The following is a 19987-nucleotide window of genomic DNA, read 5'->3' as shown; positions in this document are numbered from 1 at the left end:
ACATAGCATATTGACTGCCATTCTGGAGAACCATTCAACATGTCTTATTTAAAACAGAAAAGGAGCATGTAATTGAGGGGAGACCAGGTGGTTCTAAACTACATGATTTTTTTGGTAACCTGAGGACCTGTATTGGATTTTTGGTCTTTGGAGGGTGAGATGTGTAAAGGTGGTGGTTGTGGTTTGAGGGAAGGGAGTGAAGACTTCAAAAACTGTGGAACAAAGCAGCAAGCCCTGAATAAGGAGGTGTGAAGACTTGGATGCTATGGTATTAAGCTGATTAGACAGATCTGATATCAAACTACCATCAGTTTTTTTGCGGAATCTATTAACATTAGTACTTAGTAGATTCAGTGTGAAATCATTGAAGACTTCCATTTTACTGTGTTGATACTTTCAGCCATTTGCAAAACAGGCAGGAGCATCAGGAGCTTACCCTCTTACTTCACCACCCACATCCTATCACAACACAGTGACCCCATCTCCTTCCATGATGCATACACAGTCACCAGGTAAGATGGCTCTCAATTCTATATTGGCAATAGATGTTATGGAATGTACGCTTTTTATATTCTCAAGAACAGTATGATTTACAGCATACTTCTCTAAAGTAAAGTGACCTTCTGTTACAAAGGAGGCATGTGCAGCATGCTTGGTCTTAGCTACACTGCATGTGAGCTCTACATGAACTTCAGCCATGCTTCCTTAATTGGCATTTACTGTGCTCGCATAACAAGTAATTATTTTTACAGGCTCCTAAAGTGTAAACTTCGAAAAGTTAAGAGCACCTGAGACAGAGCTTAAATTGGAAATAGTTATGCAACCTTAACTGTAGTTACTTTGATGCGCCTGCTATAACAAGGAAAAATGTTACACCTATTGCCTAAGAATGTCATGTATTATACATGTAAAATGTACTATAGAATTTCTAGTTTCCATTTGCCTTTGAAGAAGGATTGGTTACTGAATAAATTAGTATCCTGTCTGCTCGGTAAGAGTTCATGGTTGCTGCTTCATGTCCAAGATGCAGCTGCTGGGGGTAAAAGTAACTCTGACAAGTCTAGTATGACATGTCTCTAAAAAAGAGAGAACGCTTTTTTCTGATTTTTTCTTTGCTGTTGGTTTACTCAAGCTTTTGAAAGAGAAATAGGAAACGTAATGAATTGCTGTTTGTATCTGGATATCTTTATTAGGAAATCTGCATGCTGCAAGCTCCCCTAGTGGTGCTTTGAGAGCTCCATCACCAGCATCATTTGGTCCAACTCCTTCACCTTCCTCCCTTGGAATAACAATGGGACAAACAGCTAACTTTGCCAGCCCACATGGTGAGTTCTTGTAATAGTACATCTCTATATTGACATGAACAATAAACTTTCTTAAAATTAAGCCCTGTCTGTGCAGACTTAGAAACAAGGTAGGTGAGGGTAATATCTTCTATTGGACCAACTTCTGTTAGTGGAAGAGACCAGCTTTTGAGCTACACAGAGCTCTTCTTCAGGTCTGGAGATTTACACTGTTTGGAATAATGAGTGTTCAGCAGTTGGCTTGAAATAGCAGTTTGTGTGCATGTGGATTTTCTTGGTAATTATAGCCATACAGATGCTTTCAACTACTTTGAGGTGTTGCTAGTCTATTGAAAATGAAGTACAGAACTCCTCGCTTAACGTTGTAGTTATGTTCTTGAAAAATGCGACTTCAAGCAAAACAATATTAAGTGAATCCAATTTCCCCATAAGAATTTATGTAAATTGGGGGGCGGAGATATTAGGGAAAAGTTTTTCCCTGACAAGACATTATATAAACATATAGTATACGTTTTAAAAACAATTTTAACGAATAATTTAATACTGTACTCAGCAATGATGATTGTGAAGCTTGGTTGAGGTGGTGGAGTCAGAGCGTGAAAGAGGGTGGATCTTTCAGTTGCTCCTCTTGCTGTTCTTTCCAAAGTGCTGGGGGGTGCTCCAGCTCCTCTCCCCAAGCATGCTATGGCCTCTCCCCTCCCCCCCAGCCTCCTGAATGCCACAAGCCCCTCCCTCCCTGCGTCTCTTACCCACAGCAATCAGCTGTTTTGGGGCATTCAGGAGGTTGGGGGGGGGGGCGGGGAACGCTGCGCACGGAGTCCTTGCTCCTTCCCCCTCTCCCCAGAGCCTCCTGAATAATGAGAATCCGCTGATTGCTGCAGGTGGGAGGCATGGGGAGGAAGGGGGGAGTTGCTGATCTGTGGTGCTGCCTGCTGGTGGGCGGGAGGCGCTGCAGGGGTGAAGGGGAGCTGAATGGGAGGCCACCCTGGTTCCAAGCCCCCATGGCCAAACAATGTTATAAGCAAACATTGTACAACTTTAAATGAGTGCTGATCTATTATAGAACATAATGTAACAACAAAACAACGTTAACCAGGATGACATTAAGTGAGCAGTTACTGTACCAATCACTCACTGCCCCTTACTAATATGTGGAAAGTTGACCTAGACTATCATGCAGTATCACTAAGAGGCCATGGTTTCAGCTGAATTTAATTACTTTATCCTGTATCTTTAAATGTAAAACAACTTCTGTTAATTACCTTCACATGCAGCTTGAATCAAAAAGGGAAGTAATTGAGAACAGGCTAAAGAGATTCAGTAACTTAAAACTTGAAAATTGTTGACCGTCTTGTTTTACAGTGCACAAAAAAGTGCAACTGATCCTTCCCCCCACTTCAATTATTGAATTACTTGGAAAACTCTATCCAAATTACTTCTGCTATAATTACAGTACATTAGATTCTGCTCTCGATAGCACCACTACTACTTAAATCACCAAAAATTAAGAGTGGATTTTATTTTTCAGCATATCAGTCAAGTAACTGAGAAACAGTCTGTTGTAGACACTACAGTCTGATTTGTTATTAGAAGCATACACAAATGGATTTTATTGTGGAACTTTACTGCAGTGAAGTGAAGTTACTGAGGCATTTTCCTGAGTAAACTACACCTTTTGTCTTTCACTATGTCCAGCTTTCATACAGCTAGTGGGAGGTAGAGACCTGCTGTAGTCAGTGGGACTCTGTATGGAAGGATCCCTTTGCGGAATCTAGTTAATAATTAATAGAATTTAAAGGCAAAGTAATAAGCGTGTGAACTTATATTTTAAATTTAATTCTTTAAAATGCTTACATCTTACATACAGCTACAGATGGAGTGTGAGATAAAAGGAAGTGGTTGCTGTGTCATACTGATATTTTAAACAGAGTTTTTGAATACTTAGTTTGAAATCATTGTGTGAGATCCATATTTTCTGCGACTTAAGAAAAGCTTTAATTAAAAAAAAAAAAAAAAAAAAACCTTGAAAATTTCACAGGTACCATAGACCCTAGTTCACCCTACACAATGATGTCGCCCAGTCAGCGTGCAGGGAATTGGCCGGGATCTCCTCAAGTGTCTGGTCCCTCACCAGCTGCACGCATACCTGGAATGTCACCAGCCAATCCTTCTCTCCATTCTCCAGTCCCAGATGCCTCTCATTCTCCACGAGCTGGAACAAGTAAGTTTTATATTTAACAGTATTATAATTGTGAAGCACTTAAAGTTAATATTTCTTGTTTCATCTCTTTTTTTGTAGCATTCCTTATTTTTATCTGCTACCCTTTAGTAGTAAAATAATACTTTGCTACATATATGCATTTATTCTGGCTCAGTATGAGTCTTAAATAATTAATAAAAAATGGAAAGCAAGTCGAATCATAGTTAGCACAGGGTCTATTTTTGTCTGGTCCTGAAGGTTTTTTGTTTATTTACTGAGCTGTTGATATTGAATATTTGTGTTTAAGCCTTTGATACCTCAAGGTGAGGAGAAGTCCAGATGAATAGCAGCAGTGTGAAGAAGATCTGAAAGTACATATGAGTACAAGAATAGTAAAATGTCACACCAACACTGTAAAATAATCTTGGCAAGATGGATTTAACTATACTTCTTGATCACTTCTGCCCACTGTTTGGGTACAAAGTTGCCATTTGCTGACTCACTCCTAACCTCTGATGCTTGGGAGAGAAAAAAGGGCCAATATACTAGTTGCTAACATTACTGAGATTCTCTGCATGGGTTGAGTATAATCGCCATAACTACTTGACTTTATTGCTATAGCTGGGCCTATGTTGTATGGCAGCTAGTGCTGTCAATTCCCTTGAGGAGGAGCTAACTGGGAAGATAAAGCAAAAATTAGTCATTAAATATATGAAGTTGGCAAGATGAAACTTCTGCTTTCATGGTAACACTATTAGTCTTGTTGTTATCTCTTCCTCCAAACCTATCCCCATTTACTTCTGGGTTTTGTCCATCAGTTCCATGCTGTCTGACACCATGTGAGCTCCCTGGGGCAAGGACTGTCATCTTTGTTACTTTTTTGTACAGTATCTTCCAAAAATTTGAAAACCTAACATGCAGTCAAACTCTGTACACTTTAAATAAATGAGAATTTTTCTATCTCTATCAGGTTCCCAAACAATGCCAACTAATATGCCTCCGCCTCGTAAACTACCTCAGCGCTCCTGGGCTGCATCTATCCCCACGATCCTCACTCACAGTGCCTTGAATATTCTGCTGCTGCCCTCTCCTACTCCTGGGCTTGTACCAGGACTAGCTGGTAGCTATCTTTGCTCCCCTCTAGAGCGATTCCTTGGATCAGTTATTATGAGGCGACACCTTCAGAGGATCATCCAGCAAGAAACGGTACTTAAATGATTGATTTGTAACTCCCTAAGTATTGACTTTCAAGTGTAACTTTCTAAATAGTTGTTTGTCACATGCTTGCATTGTAGGTCTGCTTCATAATAAACCACAAACTATTCTGTCTGAATTGTAATTGCTTTCAGCATCTGAGAAAAAGAGAAAGTAAGAGCAGATATCCAGAACATTGTTGACTCAAGTATGAACTTAAGAAAAAGTTCTGAATTTCCCTGCCTCAGTTCTTTTCATCAGTATGATGGGTGTAATACTTGCCTAACCCTCATATCTGGGTGGAGGGGTGTGAGGGCTTAATTAATGCTAGTAAATCTCTATATAGATATGGAGGATCTCAAATGTACATTTTAACTTTCTTGCTTATGCTATTCATGCTGTTGGCAAAGTGAAACAAATAGTTTCAGTCTATTAATGCAGTTTAACACAGAATTAAATCCCCTTCAAATTTAGGCTGACCGTATTCTGAAGTCCTTAACTTCAGGGAAACCCACGCTTCTAGGTGTGGAGTCTCCTACTTATCTGCCTACAGTAAATATCTGGTCCCTCTGTGTAAGCATTTTACATGTTCCCATCACAGTAGTATCTGAGTTCTTGATAAATGACCCTTCCTAGCTGTATGCAAAATATTGTGTGCTTTCTCCTCCCTTCCCTTGTGCCCTCCCCCCCAAAAAAAGGAAAAACTGTGCAGCCATATAATGTGATAGCTGGTTTTTTTTTTTTTTTTTAAAGAAGAATAAATAGAAGATGATGATTGGGGCCCAGATCCTCTGATACCCAGTCCCCCCCTAAGTGCAGCAGGGTGGGGTGGAGAGCCATTATGGTGTCAGATTATGGATCCCTGATCTTGGGGATGGTTTTACTCTAAGTGGTGCATGGAGCAGGCTTGGGGCTGCTCTGAACTTTTCCAGCTGGCTGTACATTCCAAGGAGTCTCTTCTCCTCCCCCCCCGCACCTCCCCAAACAACTGGAAATGACAAGAACTCAGCATGCTCCAGCCATTCCCTTAGCCCTAGGGATGGAGAGGAAGTGCTGAAGATTCCCTCCATGCTGAAGTAATCAACAGCTGTGGAGAGGAGGTCAGTTTCTACTCCTTTGTGCTTCCAGACCAATGCAAAAGGAGCAGAGTTGGGGCTGGGGATCTAGCACTGTATTATTCCTGAAGGTGATGTTTTTATATGGCCAAAACTTAATTGGTGCTCTTATTAAAAGAAATCACCTTCAAAATTTTGGGGGGGTCTGAGGAGTGAGTGTTTTTCTGCTGCTCCGTGAAGTACTAATTAGATGCATTGTTTCTGTTCATATAGCTACAGCTAATAAACTCCAATGAACCGGGTGTAATAATGTTTAAGACAGATGCACTGAAGTGCAGGGTTGCCCTTAATCCGAAAACCAACCAGACTTTGCAGCTAAAAGTAACACCAGAAAATGCAGGACAATGGAAGCCAGAGGAGCTACAAGTTTTGGAGAAATTCTTTGAAACACGAGTATGTACTTAAACTACTAACATTCAATGTCTTGTTTTGTATGTCACCTTAATATTGGCCTATTTTGCAGCTCTTATTCATGAGTAATTCTCTTGATATCAGTGGAACTAGTGATGAGAATAAGGGCTGCAGGATAAGAGTAGAGATTAATAGCTATGCACAGTTGTGGTGCTATATAAATAGCAAATGGACCAATTTTGATCTAGATGGACAGTACTAATTGGTATTGTATTACTGTAGGTTGCAGGACCACCATTTAAAGCAAACACGCTAATAGCTTTTACAAAACTACTAGGAGCTCCTACGCATATCCTCAGGGACTGTGTACACATCATGAAACTGGAGTTGGTAAGTTACTTTTTTTTTTTTTTTTAACTTTAATGACAACATTTAGTTTGCTGAACTCCAAAGTCTGTACTTAAAATAATAAAAATCTGTTTATGGTGACTGCAGAATGAATTCCACCCTGTAGTGTAAATGAAGATACAGAATCTAATATTAAATACATAAATTCAATAAAGATGTATTCACTGTGCTTCTTACTAAGAGGTCAACAAAAACTTGTCCTCTCTCTAGACTCTAAGCATTTGATGAAAATCACACAACTGTATGTTTGTATAGTATTATTTCATTGCTATCTCAGTTTAGATTCACAGAACCATTCTCCTAGCAGGAGGAGATTAGTTAACTCTTAATTATATTTATATTAAATGTGAAATCATCTGAAAGCTTAAATAGTCTAGCGTAAGTATCATTTAACAGTACCAACATGCTACAGTAGTCAAACATATGTTACCTTTAATGTGCCTTGCTTTATCATGTTCTCTGTGGCATGTTTTTAAAACAGTTCCCTGATCAAGCAAGCCAATTGAAATGGAACGTGCAGTTTTGTTTAACGATTCCTCCCAGTGCCCCACCAATTGCACCTCCAGGAACACCTGCTGTTGTGCTGAAATCCAAAATGTTGTTTTTCGTAAGTATAATAGCTGTCTTTATTAAAAGCTGCCATGTGGACAGGGTCTGAAAGAAAAGCAGTGTTACTAACCAGCTAGTAGAAGGGTCAGTTCTCTAAACCTGGCTTCTGTCTGCACATGGCATGGTTACTCTTGGCTAGTAACCCTGGTAGCTAAAAATGTTGTTGTGCAAGAAGCCTAGGGTTGCATACTGTTTTTTTTATAACTTGTTCAGCACACTTTTTTCCTTTCTGTGGCTATGACCCCATAACTATTCCTGCGTACCTTGTTTGGCTAGTCTTCCTTCTTGCTCTCTGGAGATGCTGTGATAAAGTATCATAAAATTCATTGCTTCATGCACTGCTGGTGCCGTTTTGTATTTGTGTCCTCTGGTCTTTCTGTTCTTTGCTGAAACACTATGGGATAGTTGCTTGCATTTTCCCAGAGTGTTGTGATACGAATGTGGTCTGATGTCAGGAAAGCCACTATGTAGACACAAACTAAACTGTGTTCGTCATCAGGTTTAGATGATGGTGCCTTTAACCAGTTACAAAATCAGTTGTACTGGCAGTGCGAATGGGTCCTTAGGAGGTTCTCAACTATAGTGTCTTGAGACTGGATGTAGATTATTCCTAATTATTGAGCTCTCATCTGTGAAATATGAGATGTGTATAAAATATAGGCCTAGAAATGTTTAGAAGTTTTGCTGCAATGAGCGGTTCTGTTTTGGACAGTGGGCTCATATAAAATGTGAAGAATTTATGTGTATGCAGTAGGATGAAGACAATGTGGAAAGCTATGGCCACAATTAGTTTTATTCAGTACCTTTTCTTGGGTATAGAATCTTTATGTGAAACCTAGTTTTGTGTGTGTTACTATATTGAAAGTGTTCTCCACATAGAGATAATTTAAAAGGAAATGGGGAAAAAAAAAAAAAAGGACCCGACTACAAAGCTAGGGCTTGAAGTAGCAAGGCAGCTATCCTAACATTGTGCGTGTCTGAAAAATACTGTTTCATCTTAATGCACTCTTTATCGTTTTTGTTTTACCCACAGCTTCAGTTAACACAGAAAACTACAGTCCCACAGGAAGCCGTTAGCATTATTGTCCCAATAATTTATGATATGGCTTCGGGTACAACGCAACAGGCAGACATTCCCAGGCAGCAGAACTCTTCCGTTGCTGCTCCCATGTTGGTTAGCAGTATTCTAAAGAGGTTTGCAGAACTGAATTCTCCACGACCAGGTACTGTACACATCCGGTAGACAGAACTCAAGAAGTATTCAGACTTAAGAATCAGTGGGATTTAGTTTTAGTGATTTGTAATGCATGTCTGTGTGGAGAGAGGATCAATCAGCCTTTCTAAAGGTGATCTTCAGGTCCTCATGGGGTTAATTCATGTGGTGTAGAGTACTGTTGAGACCATACCAGTCATTTGTGTTAGAGGGTTGTATTAATGGCACAAGCTAGTTTACTGTTTGTCTAGGAGGTAGAATGCATGTATTTTGACATGGCTTATGCGACTGCAGTCACAGCAACATAGTGTTCATGAGTGGACTCAGTGTAAATAACCGTTTTAATGCTGTGGTAAAACATCTGATTTCATGGTTTACCATAGATTAATAAACCATTTCAATAGAATAGCATAAAGATATATTAAAGCCCTGATCAAACACTGTCCATGTATCATGAAAAATGATCGGAGTGATTGTTTGCTGAATGTACGCTTTACCAGTGTTGTCATGGGTGCAGTGAAAACTTTCACTTTCTACCAAATGTGCTGTGAAGCTCTTGCATGTAAGTGGTTCCTAGGAATGAAAATTGTTTCAATTTTGCTGCAACGTTTTTATTTAACCACTAAAAAAAAGTGTTTTTTAAAACACACCAGCGATAGGGTTTAAATGATGAACTCAAAGGCTGAATTCTGCTTCTGTTCTAAGTATTTATATATCTTAATCTAATTCACAATACTTTTGTTATGCTTGATGCTTCATTTGGAGTGACAGAATTTTAGAATGTTAACATCTTAAATTGCTAGGGATGTGCCTATTTTTATGAAAATCATGCCACGTTTACATTAATATTGCATCTTCTGTTATATTAAACTTAATAGCAATGTAGATGAGTAGGGGGGAAAACAAACAAGGCTTGGGCAAGGCTTCCCAGACCTCATGGGGTCCTCTACTTTAATTCCTTCTGTGGTTTGACTCTTATCCTGTGTTAGACCCTTTCTGAGAACCAACAGGATGAGGAAAAGGGCAATTGAACTCTGAGATAACTTTGAACTTGCAATTTCATTTTTCCAAGAGCCGTGTGTGAGAGATCTCAGTCCTACACCACCTCCCCATTTGTAGATTTAAAGATAAACAGGTTTGGGCACTTTATTACTGAGCATGATGTTACGTATAACAGGACATGTTTGTTCTACTTAACTAACCAAACAATTGTTTGTTTAAAGTTAATAGGTGGTGGTCTTGATGCTTTGGAATAACATCTTACACAGTGATAAATATTTTTTTTACAAGGAGTTTTACCCACAATATTTCTGTACACAATAGATTGGAATGCTTAGTTGGGTAAATAGCACTCCTTCAAAAAACAAAGTTAACTGAACGTCTCCAAAGTGCAAGTTCTCTATTGTTGAGTACTTGTGGGGAAAAATATAGATATTTCTTCAAGCCTAACTGGAGTACCTCAGTTTCTGAAGTTATGATAAATTGAAATCCACAGTAAAATATTGTTGGAATGCCACGGCATAGAGAACAATCTTCAAAGCTACTTGGAATGTCCAAAATTGAGAGATCTGTTCTTTGGTAAATTGATCAAGATAGGAGGGTTGAGCTCACCAGTTTTTGTAGCTGTCACTGTAGAGCTTGATGTAATGAGATGGGACACAGCCCATGGAACAGAATGGGGACAAGAAAAAAGTGTATCTGAAAGAAGCTCATGTCCTCGAGTAGGATCCTATCCAGTCAAGGAAATATGTGGAGTAGGGTAGGGGTTATTCCTGTGTATACCAGCCCCATTTCTACCAGCATATAGTGTCTGTATTGATATGTGTTTATATATTTAAAAAAAAAAAAAAAAGGCAGGGGTTGGGGGGTCCCTCTGCTGGAAACTTTTGAAATGTTTGATGCAATTTGCTGCCATTTAAAAAATTTAAGACCTTTGGAAAGATGTATAGCTGGGTGAAGAGTTTTCTCCTTTTGTCTCTTTGGAGGGATAGGAGAGGTTATACCTGTCCCCAATGAAGGAGAGGGATAGCTAGTTTGGGACAGACCTCTTTTTTTACAGGAGGAGTGACAAGGGGTTTCCTAGCTGGGACATAACTTTTGACAAATGCTATTGCAGCTCCACCTACTAGTTGGAAGCATTGGGAGACCCAGAAACTTTCCAGCAAGGCACTAGCTCCTTCTGCTGGTCTCACTTCAGATTCATAGATACTAAGGTCGTAAAGGACCATTATGATCATCTAGTCTGACCTCCTGCACAACGCAGGCCACAGAATCTCAGCCACCCACTCCTGCAAAAAACCTATTCCCCAGCTTGGTGAAATTGTCACCATACCAGCCAGAGTGGAATGGGGACTCCCTATGCCAGGGCAAAGAGGAAGAGCTTCTGCCTGGTTTTAGCCAAGGAAGGAGAATTGCACTCCCTGTATTCTAGCACCTACTTCCGATCCATTGTCAGAAAACTATAGTTTTTGCAAGACTGTATCCATAAATATGGTTTAGGAAAATGCCTCAAATTGTTTAATTTCAACAAAGACAAATACCTGAATGATTGTGATTATAGCTGATAAATGTTCCATCTTTGTGGTTACAAAAACATGCACACTGTAGGAATGTGATTTGCAGCAATAAAAATGACAGGAAATGGCAAGACTGACTTACCTGTGTTATGCTCACAACTGAAATATTTGAAAGGATGAGACAAATGAGATGAACTGATTAAAAATCCATGAAGTAACACTTATGGTACTATTTACACTTATTGTATACTATAATCAGTGTTGCCTCATTTTGGCTGTATCTTTTACCTTGCTCTCTCTTTTTGTGAGAGAGTATTTTGTACTCAACTTCATTTTCCTTTTAATAAAATGCTAGTAACTGAAAAGTGACTTTTTTGGCAGAGTTTTATTTTCAGGTATCTATTGTTAAACACTGCCTAAATCTTTGTTTCCCTGAAACATTAGCTCCTAGTGAATACACAGTGAATCTCTTCTAGGAAAGACTTCCACCCCACCTCCCCAAAAGGAAATCAAATACCAATTGTTCAGTAAAAGGTTAACCTTACATTGAAAAAAGGCAGAGAATCCCAAGAGAAACAGTATTTTGTGGACCAATGTGGTTAAGCTTGTGCCTCGGTCCTGCAAGCTGCTCTGCGCAGGGTGGACCCTGTGGGGATGCCAGGGTTTGCCTATGTGGAGGAGCTTGTAGGGCCAAGGCCTTCAAACGCTTCATTTTTTTTATTACACTTCACCTGAGCTAATCTTTCCTGAGTATCTGATTTTCACTGAGGTACTGCATTTTTTATTTAGCCAATTTTTGCAGCTGGATGTACGGTGCAAGTCGATGACATGTCCAAAGTCATGCTGGGACAGTTTGGTTCAGCAGTCGGGATTAATGGCTCCCAGTGCACTCTGCTCTAATCATTTAGATCACACCATCATCCCTCAGCAGCAGAACATAACAGATCTTAATTGACACCGCTTAAGTAGCCCAAAGTTAAGTGGAGAGGAAGAATGCAGCCCAAAAAACCTGACTAGGCAAAACCTTTTTTTAAACTTTTTTTTTTTTAATTGTACAATATCCTTCACTGTACATTTCCTGATGGAAAGGAATTTAGAGAACTGTGTGGCCTGAGATCTGGAGTCTTGCTGGAATAAAGATGAAAATTTCTTGATCTTGGCTTGTGGTGGTTTATATATTTTTATCAAATTCTTCTAAAACTGTTGAGGTCATTGAAAGTGATCTGCATAAGAGGTTTCAAATAGGGACATTTCTGGGAACTTGTTTCTGAAAATGTTGGTTTGTTGTAACTGTTCATGAGAAAGGGTTGATTTTTTAAGGATTTCCCATTTCAAAAAAAACTTGTGAAATTTTGAAATTGTCATGTCCCACTTAGACATTTTTGAAACAACAGTTTCATGTTTTGTGTTGAAATGCCTTTTCACTTCAAAATTTAAGTTTAACTTAAGTGGGGGGGGGGGAGTTTCAGTTGACCCCATCTAAAACTTATTTGCATTTCGATTTTGCCTTTTTAATCCTAATTTTTAGGATGGGAATTTTTGACATCTTAAATCCTTGTGGGGTAGGAAACCATTTCCCACCCAGCACTAGTTTCAAACTTTTTGGGTTTTTTAAAATGTTTAGTTGCTGCTTGTAATCAGCTACTATATGTAAACTTCTGTCCATTTCTTGAAGTTTTTATGAAACCAAATGGGATAAGATGCAGCACGCATAAGCTTTTTATGAACAGATTACAGAAGAACTAGAAATTACTTGTATGATAAATCATCCCATGGAGTCATGAGACTCAAAAGGTATTAAAGCCTTAATACTAGCTGCCACTAGTTTCTGGCAGATTTATGGCTGGCCAGAGACTGGGCTGAGAAATTGAAGCTGAAATTACTTTACCTGACATATTCACAAATTCTAACTGTTGGAATGAATGGGTTTGGAAACTTGTACCAGAGGTACAAAAACAATATTCCTGAAATGACACATTCATGCAGGCTGTGTCCCTGAGGTCAGTGGAATTTGCAAGTCTTAATTAGCACTGTCTTTAAGGCTCTTTCCCTTGTAAGGCTAAAACCATAGTCTAAACAATGCTTTTACACTGGTAATGAGCCAGTGTGGGTAAATTATAGTTGTTTAGAGTATGTTAAAGTATTACACAGTATTTAAAAGTCAGAAAGTACTGTGTGAGCCCCAGCGTGGAGTGAGCTTGAGTAGTATACTTTGCTTGCTTGCTTACAAATTAAATTAGCCCCTGATAGTTTAATTCATTTTTTTCTCTGTCATGCTAACTTGTATTTTTTTTTCCTTTTCCAGGTGAATGCACAATATTTGGAGCTGTTCGTGATTTAATGGTTAATCTTGCCCTAACCCCTGGTGGGCGCCCATAGAGACTTTTAAAACAAGGCTGAAAAACAAGGGACTTGGCCGCAAAAATCTCAATCTCTGAAGTAAAGCCTTCAATTAAGAAAAGGACATTTTGACATGTTGCATTTTTTTTAAAGAGCTAAATATATTAAACTGGGAAACTTTCAGGGATGCACTTTCATCAAATGATCATCAACATAACTTTTATATAGTGCTCTTGTATAGTGTGTTTTAAGGGATACATTTCAGACTAGGTAATAGATTAAAGTGTCAGCTTGCCGCTAATAGATTTAATATTCTGTTTTATACTAAGATTATGAAAATGCCAAACTTGTTTGTTTGTTTTTTTTTTTGTTTTCTTATGTTTTGGTGTAATAGACTTGGGTTTTTTTTAAGGCAGATCTGTCATTTTGAATACTGTAAAACTGTGACAAACTTTATATTGAAACTGTATTTTAATATTACTGCTTTGAATCTTTAAACAAATTATTTGGGCTTGTTGTAAACATGACCCCAAAAAGCAATATTTAATAAACTAGATAAAAAACCTTAAACTAAGATTGTATGATTTCCATGAACTTCTCTCCCTCTTTCTATTGTATCATTTTAGAAAGTGAATCGTTGTAAAATGTTTGACTAAAATTTGATATACATGTTGTTGTCTTAAATGTGACACATTTTATAATTAAAAATACTATCAGGTTTTTTTCAGGCACTTCAGATCATTTGCCTGATCTCCTACATGGCTGTTTGTGTTTTTGGCCCAATCCTTTCTCTGACCCCAACCCTGTGGAGGAAATAATTTTGCTCCCCGACAATGACTTCTTCACTCTGCCAATAATTCTGATTATTTTTAAATCTTAAGGAAACTGTACTTTGTGTATCAATTCTAGTTTATAAACACTATTTAAAATATAAATTTAGTTTGTTTTATCAAAGTGAAAAGAAACCACATATACATAGCAAAGCCCACATGATATAGTGGGAGTAGGCATGTTTTCTCAGTGCTCCTGCATTCTTGTTCTGCCTTTCATTTTAAGGACCCCCTTCTCCCCCCACTGCTGTTACTATTTAAATCCTTAATTTTACATATAATGTTTGAATAGGGGTCAGATGGCGAAGGGAGGAGAAGTAGAAGAATTACAAAGCCATCTTTTTTTTCAAATTGTGCTCAGTGAAGTTGGACAAACTGATTCAGGAGAGTTGAAGTTGACTAAGAAAAGTGAAGAAATAACTTCATGTTTAACTTCTCAAGTTGGCACTACATTGGGGAAACTGGAAAATAAAAGGAAAGTATGAAAAAGTTTCAGTCTTAATGAAGATTCTCAAATAGTTCTGTGACTATCCATCTTAAGAATCAATTCCAAACTAATTTTAAAAATCCTCCATGGATTTACTCTTACCTGCTTTATGGACTTTGTGTTTCTTCTACTCTCTCTTTAGCTGCAGCTTCCTGGGCTTTCTACATGCATCTATTTTGGTGGAAGAGCCATCTCCTCTCAAGTGCCTGCTATCTGGAACATCCTTCACATTGGTCACTGCTTCAAATTTCAGTTGTTTTTTTTTTTTCTTCTGTGTATATTGGTCCCTCTCTTGTATTTATCTATTATGTAAAAGATGGTTAAACTCTCTACACTTGAAACTTTTAACCTAGTTTATTCAACTCCTGCCTTCACATCTAGATTGAAATTAGAAACTAGATGAGGGATGCACTAAAGATGTCTGCAGTAGAACAGAACTCAGAGCTGAAAAAGCATTACATCAGATACTAGATTAGGGTACTATTCATGGTGTAGTAATTCCTATATTCACTAACTGTCTGCCCTAAGGAACCAGTTTCTGGAGAAGGGGATGTGATCACTGTTTTACTAATGTTCAGGGACGGGAGTGCTGTGAGGCGGAGTGCTTTGGATGGGCCAAGGACTTTAGAAAGACACTTACACCCACTTGCCACACAGAGCATTATTGTTATGGAAAGTTTTGGCTGTCCATTTGAGTAACTGAGAATACTGCCTGGGAGCACAGCACTTTCTGCTGCTTTCTGACTCGGTTTCAGACAAAGCTGCCTACTGACACAAGAATGAGAGAGAAAGTGGAAACGGGGCTGAATTAAGGTTTCACAGGCAACCTTAATTCTGGTATTTCCTAACTTCTGAGTGCTTTGCTTTGCAATCTTAACAGTGGGTTTCACAAATATTTGCTGATAGCAGAGGAATCGTGAGATTCAGGCTTCCATTCATGTTCTGGAGGGGAATGTGCTGCAGTGGGCACAGACTCTGCTCACCCACCCTGGGCTTGACTCCTGGCCCATCATCTCCAATCTGTTTTTCTCCTCTCTGCGCCCTGCCACTCGTCCAAGTCTGCAGTCTCTACTCCTTAGGCTTCTGATTCTAGTCCATTCTCCTTGCCAGAAAATCTTAGTCTTGCTCCTCCAAATGTCTCGTCCCAGTCTCCTTGCCTAGCCTTTGCCAGTTCACTCTCCAATCCCCCACTCTGTCTCTCCCTTCTCCACTCATGCTCCCTGTCCCTTCTGGCTCCCAGTCTCCTCCTCCAGCTTCTCATCTAATCTGTGTCCTCACTTCTCCTGGACCCTTGTCCCAGTCTCTCCCCCCCATCCCAGCTTGTTGTCACCTCTCTCTCCTTGCTCATTAGTTACCAGTTGTCCTGTCAGCCTCAAGTCCCAGTCTCTATTGCCCAGGCTTCTTGTCCCAATCTGTCCCTTCCTCACAACACCCTATGTCTGAATCTTGTCTGCATTTGAATCAGGAAGCTTCATCCTCCAAGATGCCTTGGTGCCAGCAGGAGATCACTGTGAACGCAGGAGGGATGGGCTCCCTGCTCTCAGTTCTGATATCCTACCCTGACCCTAGGCAGCCATGAAAGTGTGGCTTTGCTCATTTAGGCTGGAGCAAGCCTACCGGCTCTGAAGATGTTGCATGTGTAAGAGCTGTGAGGAGATGGAGCATGCTCAGTGAGGATGGGATCTTCATAGGGGTTATCTGTTAATCTCTAGGTTTCAGAGTAGCAGCCGTGTTAGTCTGTATTCGCAAAAAGAAAAGGAGTACCCGTGGCACCTTAGAGACTAACAAATTTATTACAGCATAAGCTTTCGTGAGCTACAGCTCACTTCATCGGATGCACCTGCATCAGTTGCATCTGATGAAGTGAGCTGTAGCTCACGAAAGCTTATGCTCTAATAAATTTGTTAGTCTCTAAGGTGCCACGGGTACTCCTTTTCTTTCTGTTAATCTCTAGCAAGTCTCCACTGAGCACATGCAAACTGCTGCTCTTCTTTGAGGAGGGTCCCCATTCTCCACTTTAGGTGAATCTGTGCCCGTGCATTTGTAATTGCTACTAAAATTCTCCAGGGCCTGGTTGGGTCACACATGTGCTGTCCCTGTTTCGTGTCATCTCAGGTGGTTACATAGTGCTGTGCGACCAACCCTCCCTCCGTTTCTTTGCCGCCGCCCTGGGCTTGAGATGTAACAATTGGCAGCACCTCTGACCTAATCTTAGTCTATCTTTAATTTTAGAATACTGGTTAGTTAATCAATAGTTAAATTTATTACCCTATGTCTTCCCTCTTTGTTTTGTTTTTATTCTTTAGGAATTTAAGTTTCAGTTATGAGGCTACACCTTAGTGTAGTATAGTGAGCTTCCCTCATACCCGGCTCTCCGGGTTTTAAATGTTGCCTCACTTGCCAGCCCTCAATCCCGGGGTCTGATGGGCACTCACAATGTGTCTGCTGTCTTGGGGAGCGAGACCTACCATAGAAGCGCTCACACTGCCACACTATGTGCCAGGAAAGCTAGGGATCTACAGCTAAAACTCCTCATGATGAAGTCTCTGTGCCTGGTGTCTGAAATCACAGACCCCTCCTGGGCACCAATGGCGGCATCTGGCAGAGGTTCCCCACCACCCTCTCAGAGGAACACACCACCAAAACGACGACAAATAAGCGGGCTCAGACCTCCCGTCCTCAGGAATCCGCCAAAAAGAGACGTTCCCCAACCTGTCAGACCCCATCGGTACTGACCGCACCAACACCGTTCATCTCTGAGGTAGCAGGAACATCCAGTACAAGTGAGGCAAAGACCCTAAGTAGGCTGGCTCGGAAAAAGGCACTAAAAGGAAACTATCACCCCTACCTTGGTACTGCCAGAGTTGCTCAAACATGCGGCACCAAGCAGCTTGGCAATGCTACAGTCTGCGGTGCCACCTTCTGCCTCTACAGCACATAGTACATGACCTTCATCACTGAGGTAAAGGCATCAGTATGGCCGACAACACCCTCCTCGGTACTGATGCTCTCGGTACCGCAGCAATTTCTTCTCCATAAAGATCTTTAAGTCTCCTCGGCACTGGAATCTCCACTCCTCGGTTCCGACCTTACTCCAGCATGCTTGGTATTGTGCCATCTTACCACACCACCCAGATCAGCTCCTCCTTCATCTAGCAATGAGGAGGATGATGATGAAGAAGGGGAAATCTACTCCTCCCATCACTCCTCGCCTATCCTCACAGCTACAAGATGAGGTCTACCAGAACACCATAAATACCAGACCTGAAAATCAAGGATGGTACAGACACCCAAGGATGCTACCACCTATGTCATTTCCACCACAGTGGCCTTACTGGGACCCATGAGCGGCGTACTGCCAACACTACCCTAAGTCTCCCAGTCCACTCAAGGAGAGGTCAAGGCATTCTCCATCACTCTCTATACCTGGGCCCTCTGAACCTCTGGAAGAGGCAGTCAGGGAACTGGAGGATCCTTCAGATTAGAAAATCATGCCAGATGCCAATTTTTCATCCTCCTCTCCAGATGAATCTGTTATGCTTCCACCACCCATGACAAGGATTGACTTTAAACAGTTCCAGGAAAAGTCTGAGGATTGCAGATTCCCTGGAGATTCTGTTGGAAGAAGTTGCGGAGTCCCAACATAAGTTGCTGGACCTCCTCCAGGATTGCCTTCCCAATAAACAAGGCTCTTGTGAACCCAGCCAAGACCATCTGGCACATCCCAGCAACAATTCTGCCTGTCTGCAAAAGAGCTGATTAAAAAATACTATGTCCCTTCCAAGGGAATGGAATTTCTATTTTTACACCCCACATCAAACTCTGTGATGGTAGAGGGCGTGAACAAGTGTGGGAAACCGTACCATTCCAGATCCACCCCATATGACAGGGAGTGGAAAAGGTTGGACTTTTTTGGACGTAAAGCTTACTCTTAAGCAGTCCTACAGTTTAGGATCGCAAATTATAAAGCACTAATGGCCAAATACAGTCACTCAGATTACTCAATGTCTGATTTTATTGAACACATACTTGAGGACAAAAAGGAACAATTTAAAGCATTTCTATCCGTGGATCAACTCCTAGTTTGCACAACTTTACAAACTTCATTGGCCTCTGCAGACATGGCGGCACATTCCAGTGCCATGCCCATAGTAATGCAACAAGCTTCCTGGCTCCACCTCTGGTTTTGCCAAAGAGGTACAACCAACTGTGTCCTGTTCAAAAGGCCCCAAGTTGTTTTGCAGCCAAAACACACGAGTCCCTTCACACTTTGAAGGACTCCCGCACGACTCAGATCTTTGGGCGCACGCACGTATGCGCGCGCACACACAAAATCGGGGAAGTATTACTTGACGCAAAGATCTAGATCTGCGCCTTACACACAACCTCAGAGGCAATGTGACCCGCAGAGGCAGCGACCCGCAAGATGGAGACCACTCCCTTCCCAGCCCTCAACATCCCAACAACTTCCCTCTAAACAACCATGTTGAGGGTTTGGTCAAGGACCAGAGATACCTGCTACTTTTTCTATTGCTGGACCCATCCAACACCATCTATCCATTCATTTCTCCACCGCTCGATTGAAGGCGGCCTTTCTTGTCACTATCCCATCCGCCCAACGAGTAGGAAAACAGGGCCCTTATGCTACACCCCCACACAATATTTTTTAAAACAATTACCTTAAGATCAGACTCTGAATTCTTAAAGTAGTTTTCTCATTCCATTTGAATCAACCCATCCATCTCCCTATCGTTCTTCCCAAAACCTCACGGGAATAAACAACAAGCAATGCTTCACATCCTGGACATCCAAAGAGCACTAGCATTTTACACTGAGAGGCCAAAGTTTTTCAAAAAGTCACTAAAGTCATTTCTTTCCATCACAAAATGATCTAAGGGGGATACCATTTCCAAACAGAGGCGGTATAAATGGATCTCCAGCTGCTTTTACCTTTGCTGTCGCCATCAATAGCTACAATGCCCACCAGGGATCCATACACGCTCCACCAGAGCACACTCTGCCTTGATAGCCTTCCTCAACAATGTACCAATTATGAACATCTTCAAAGCAGCAATCTGGGCATCAGCCCGTACATTCACACAGCATTATGCCATAGAGCAGCACTTGTAAATAGAGATGCTTTACTGGTAACTGTGGTTTTTATCATCTGCCACGACTGCAACTTAGAAGCCCCTTCCTTCCATAGAGGGGCACCGCTCTACAGTCACCTAAAGTGGAGCACCCACATGGATGCTCCTTGAAGAAGAGAAGGTTACTCACCTTGTGCAGTAACTGAGGTTCTTTTGAGATGGTTGTCCCTGTGAGTGCTCCACCACCCTCCTTCTTCCCCTCTCCTTTGGAGTTTTTTTGCACCATAGAATGTAATAGAGAAGAAACTGAGGGAGAGTTGGTCGCACAGG

General features: G+C 40.8%; 1 protein-coding gene across 2 annotated transcripts in view; it reads left to right on the top strand.

Annotated features, from left to right (window-relative positions):
• Nucleotides 1–13820, top strand: part of MED14 (mediator complex subunit 14) — a 50472-nt gene extending 36652 nt beyond the window's left edge. The window contains exons 23-31 of one of the 2 annotated variants that reach the window (XM_043505861.1): nt 416–512; nt 1194–1325; nt 3343–3525; nt 4475–4710; nt 6027–6206; nt 6447–6554; nt 7054–7179; nt 8215–8404; nt 13216–13820. In XM_043505861.1, coding sequence (XP_043361796.1) covers nt 416–512; nt 1194–1325; nt 3343–3525; nt 4475–4710; nt 6027–6206; nt 6447–6554; nt 7054–7179; nt 8215–8404; nt 13216–13289 — 1326 coding nt within the window. In that variant the 3' untranslated portion in view covers nt 13290–13820. Of the gene's footprint in view, nt 1–400; nt 513–1193; nt 1326–3342; nt 3526–4474; nt 4711–6026; nt 6207–6446; nt 6555–7053; nt 7180–8214; nt 8405–13215 lie in introns of both variants that reach the window. The other variant, XM_038392216.2, reaches the window with a different exon arrangement.
• The last annotated feature ends 6167 nt before the right edge of the window (nt 13821–19987 follow it).

This window comes from Dermochelys coriacea, chromosome 1, assembly GCF_009764565.3.
Source record: "Dermochelys coriacea isolate rDerCor1 chromosome 1, rDerCor1.pri.v4, whole genome shotgun sequence".
Classification (NCBI taxonomy): domain Eukaryota; kingdom Metazoa; phylum Chordata; order Testudines; family Dermochelyidae; genus Dermochelys; species Dermochelys coriacea.
The sequence above is the reverse complement of the archived record's forward strand: the minus strand, read 5'-3'. Positions and strand labels throughout refer to the sequence as shown.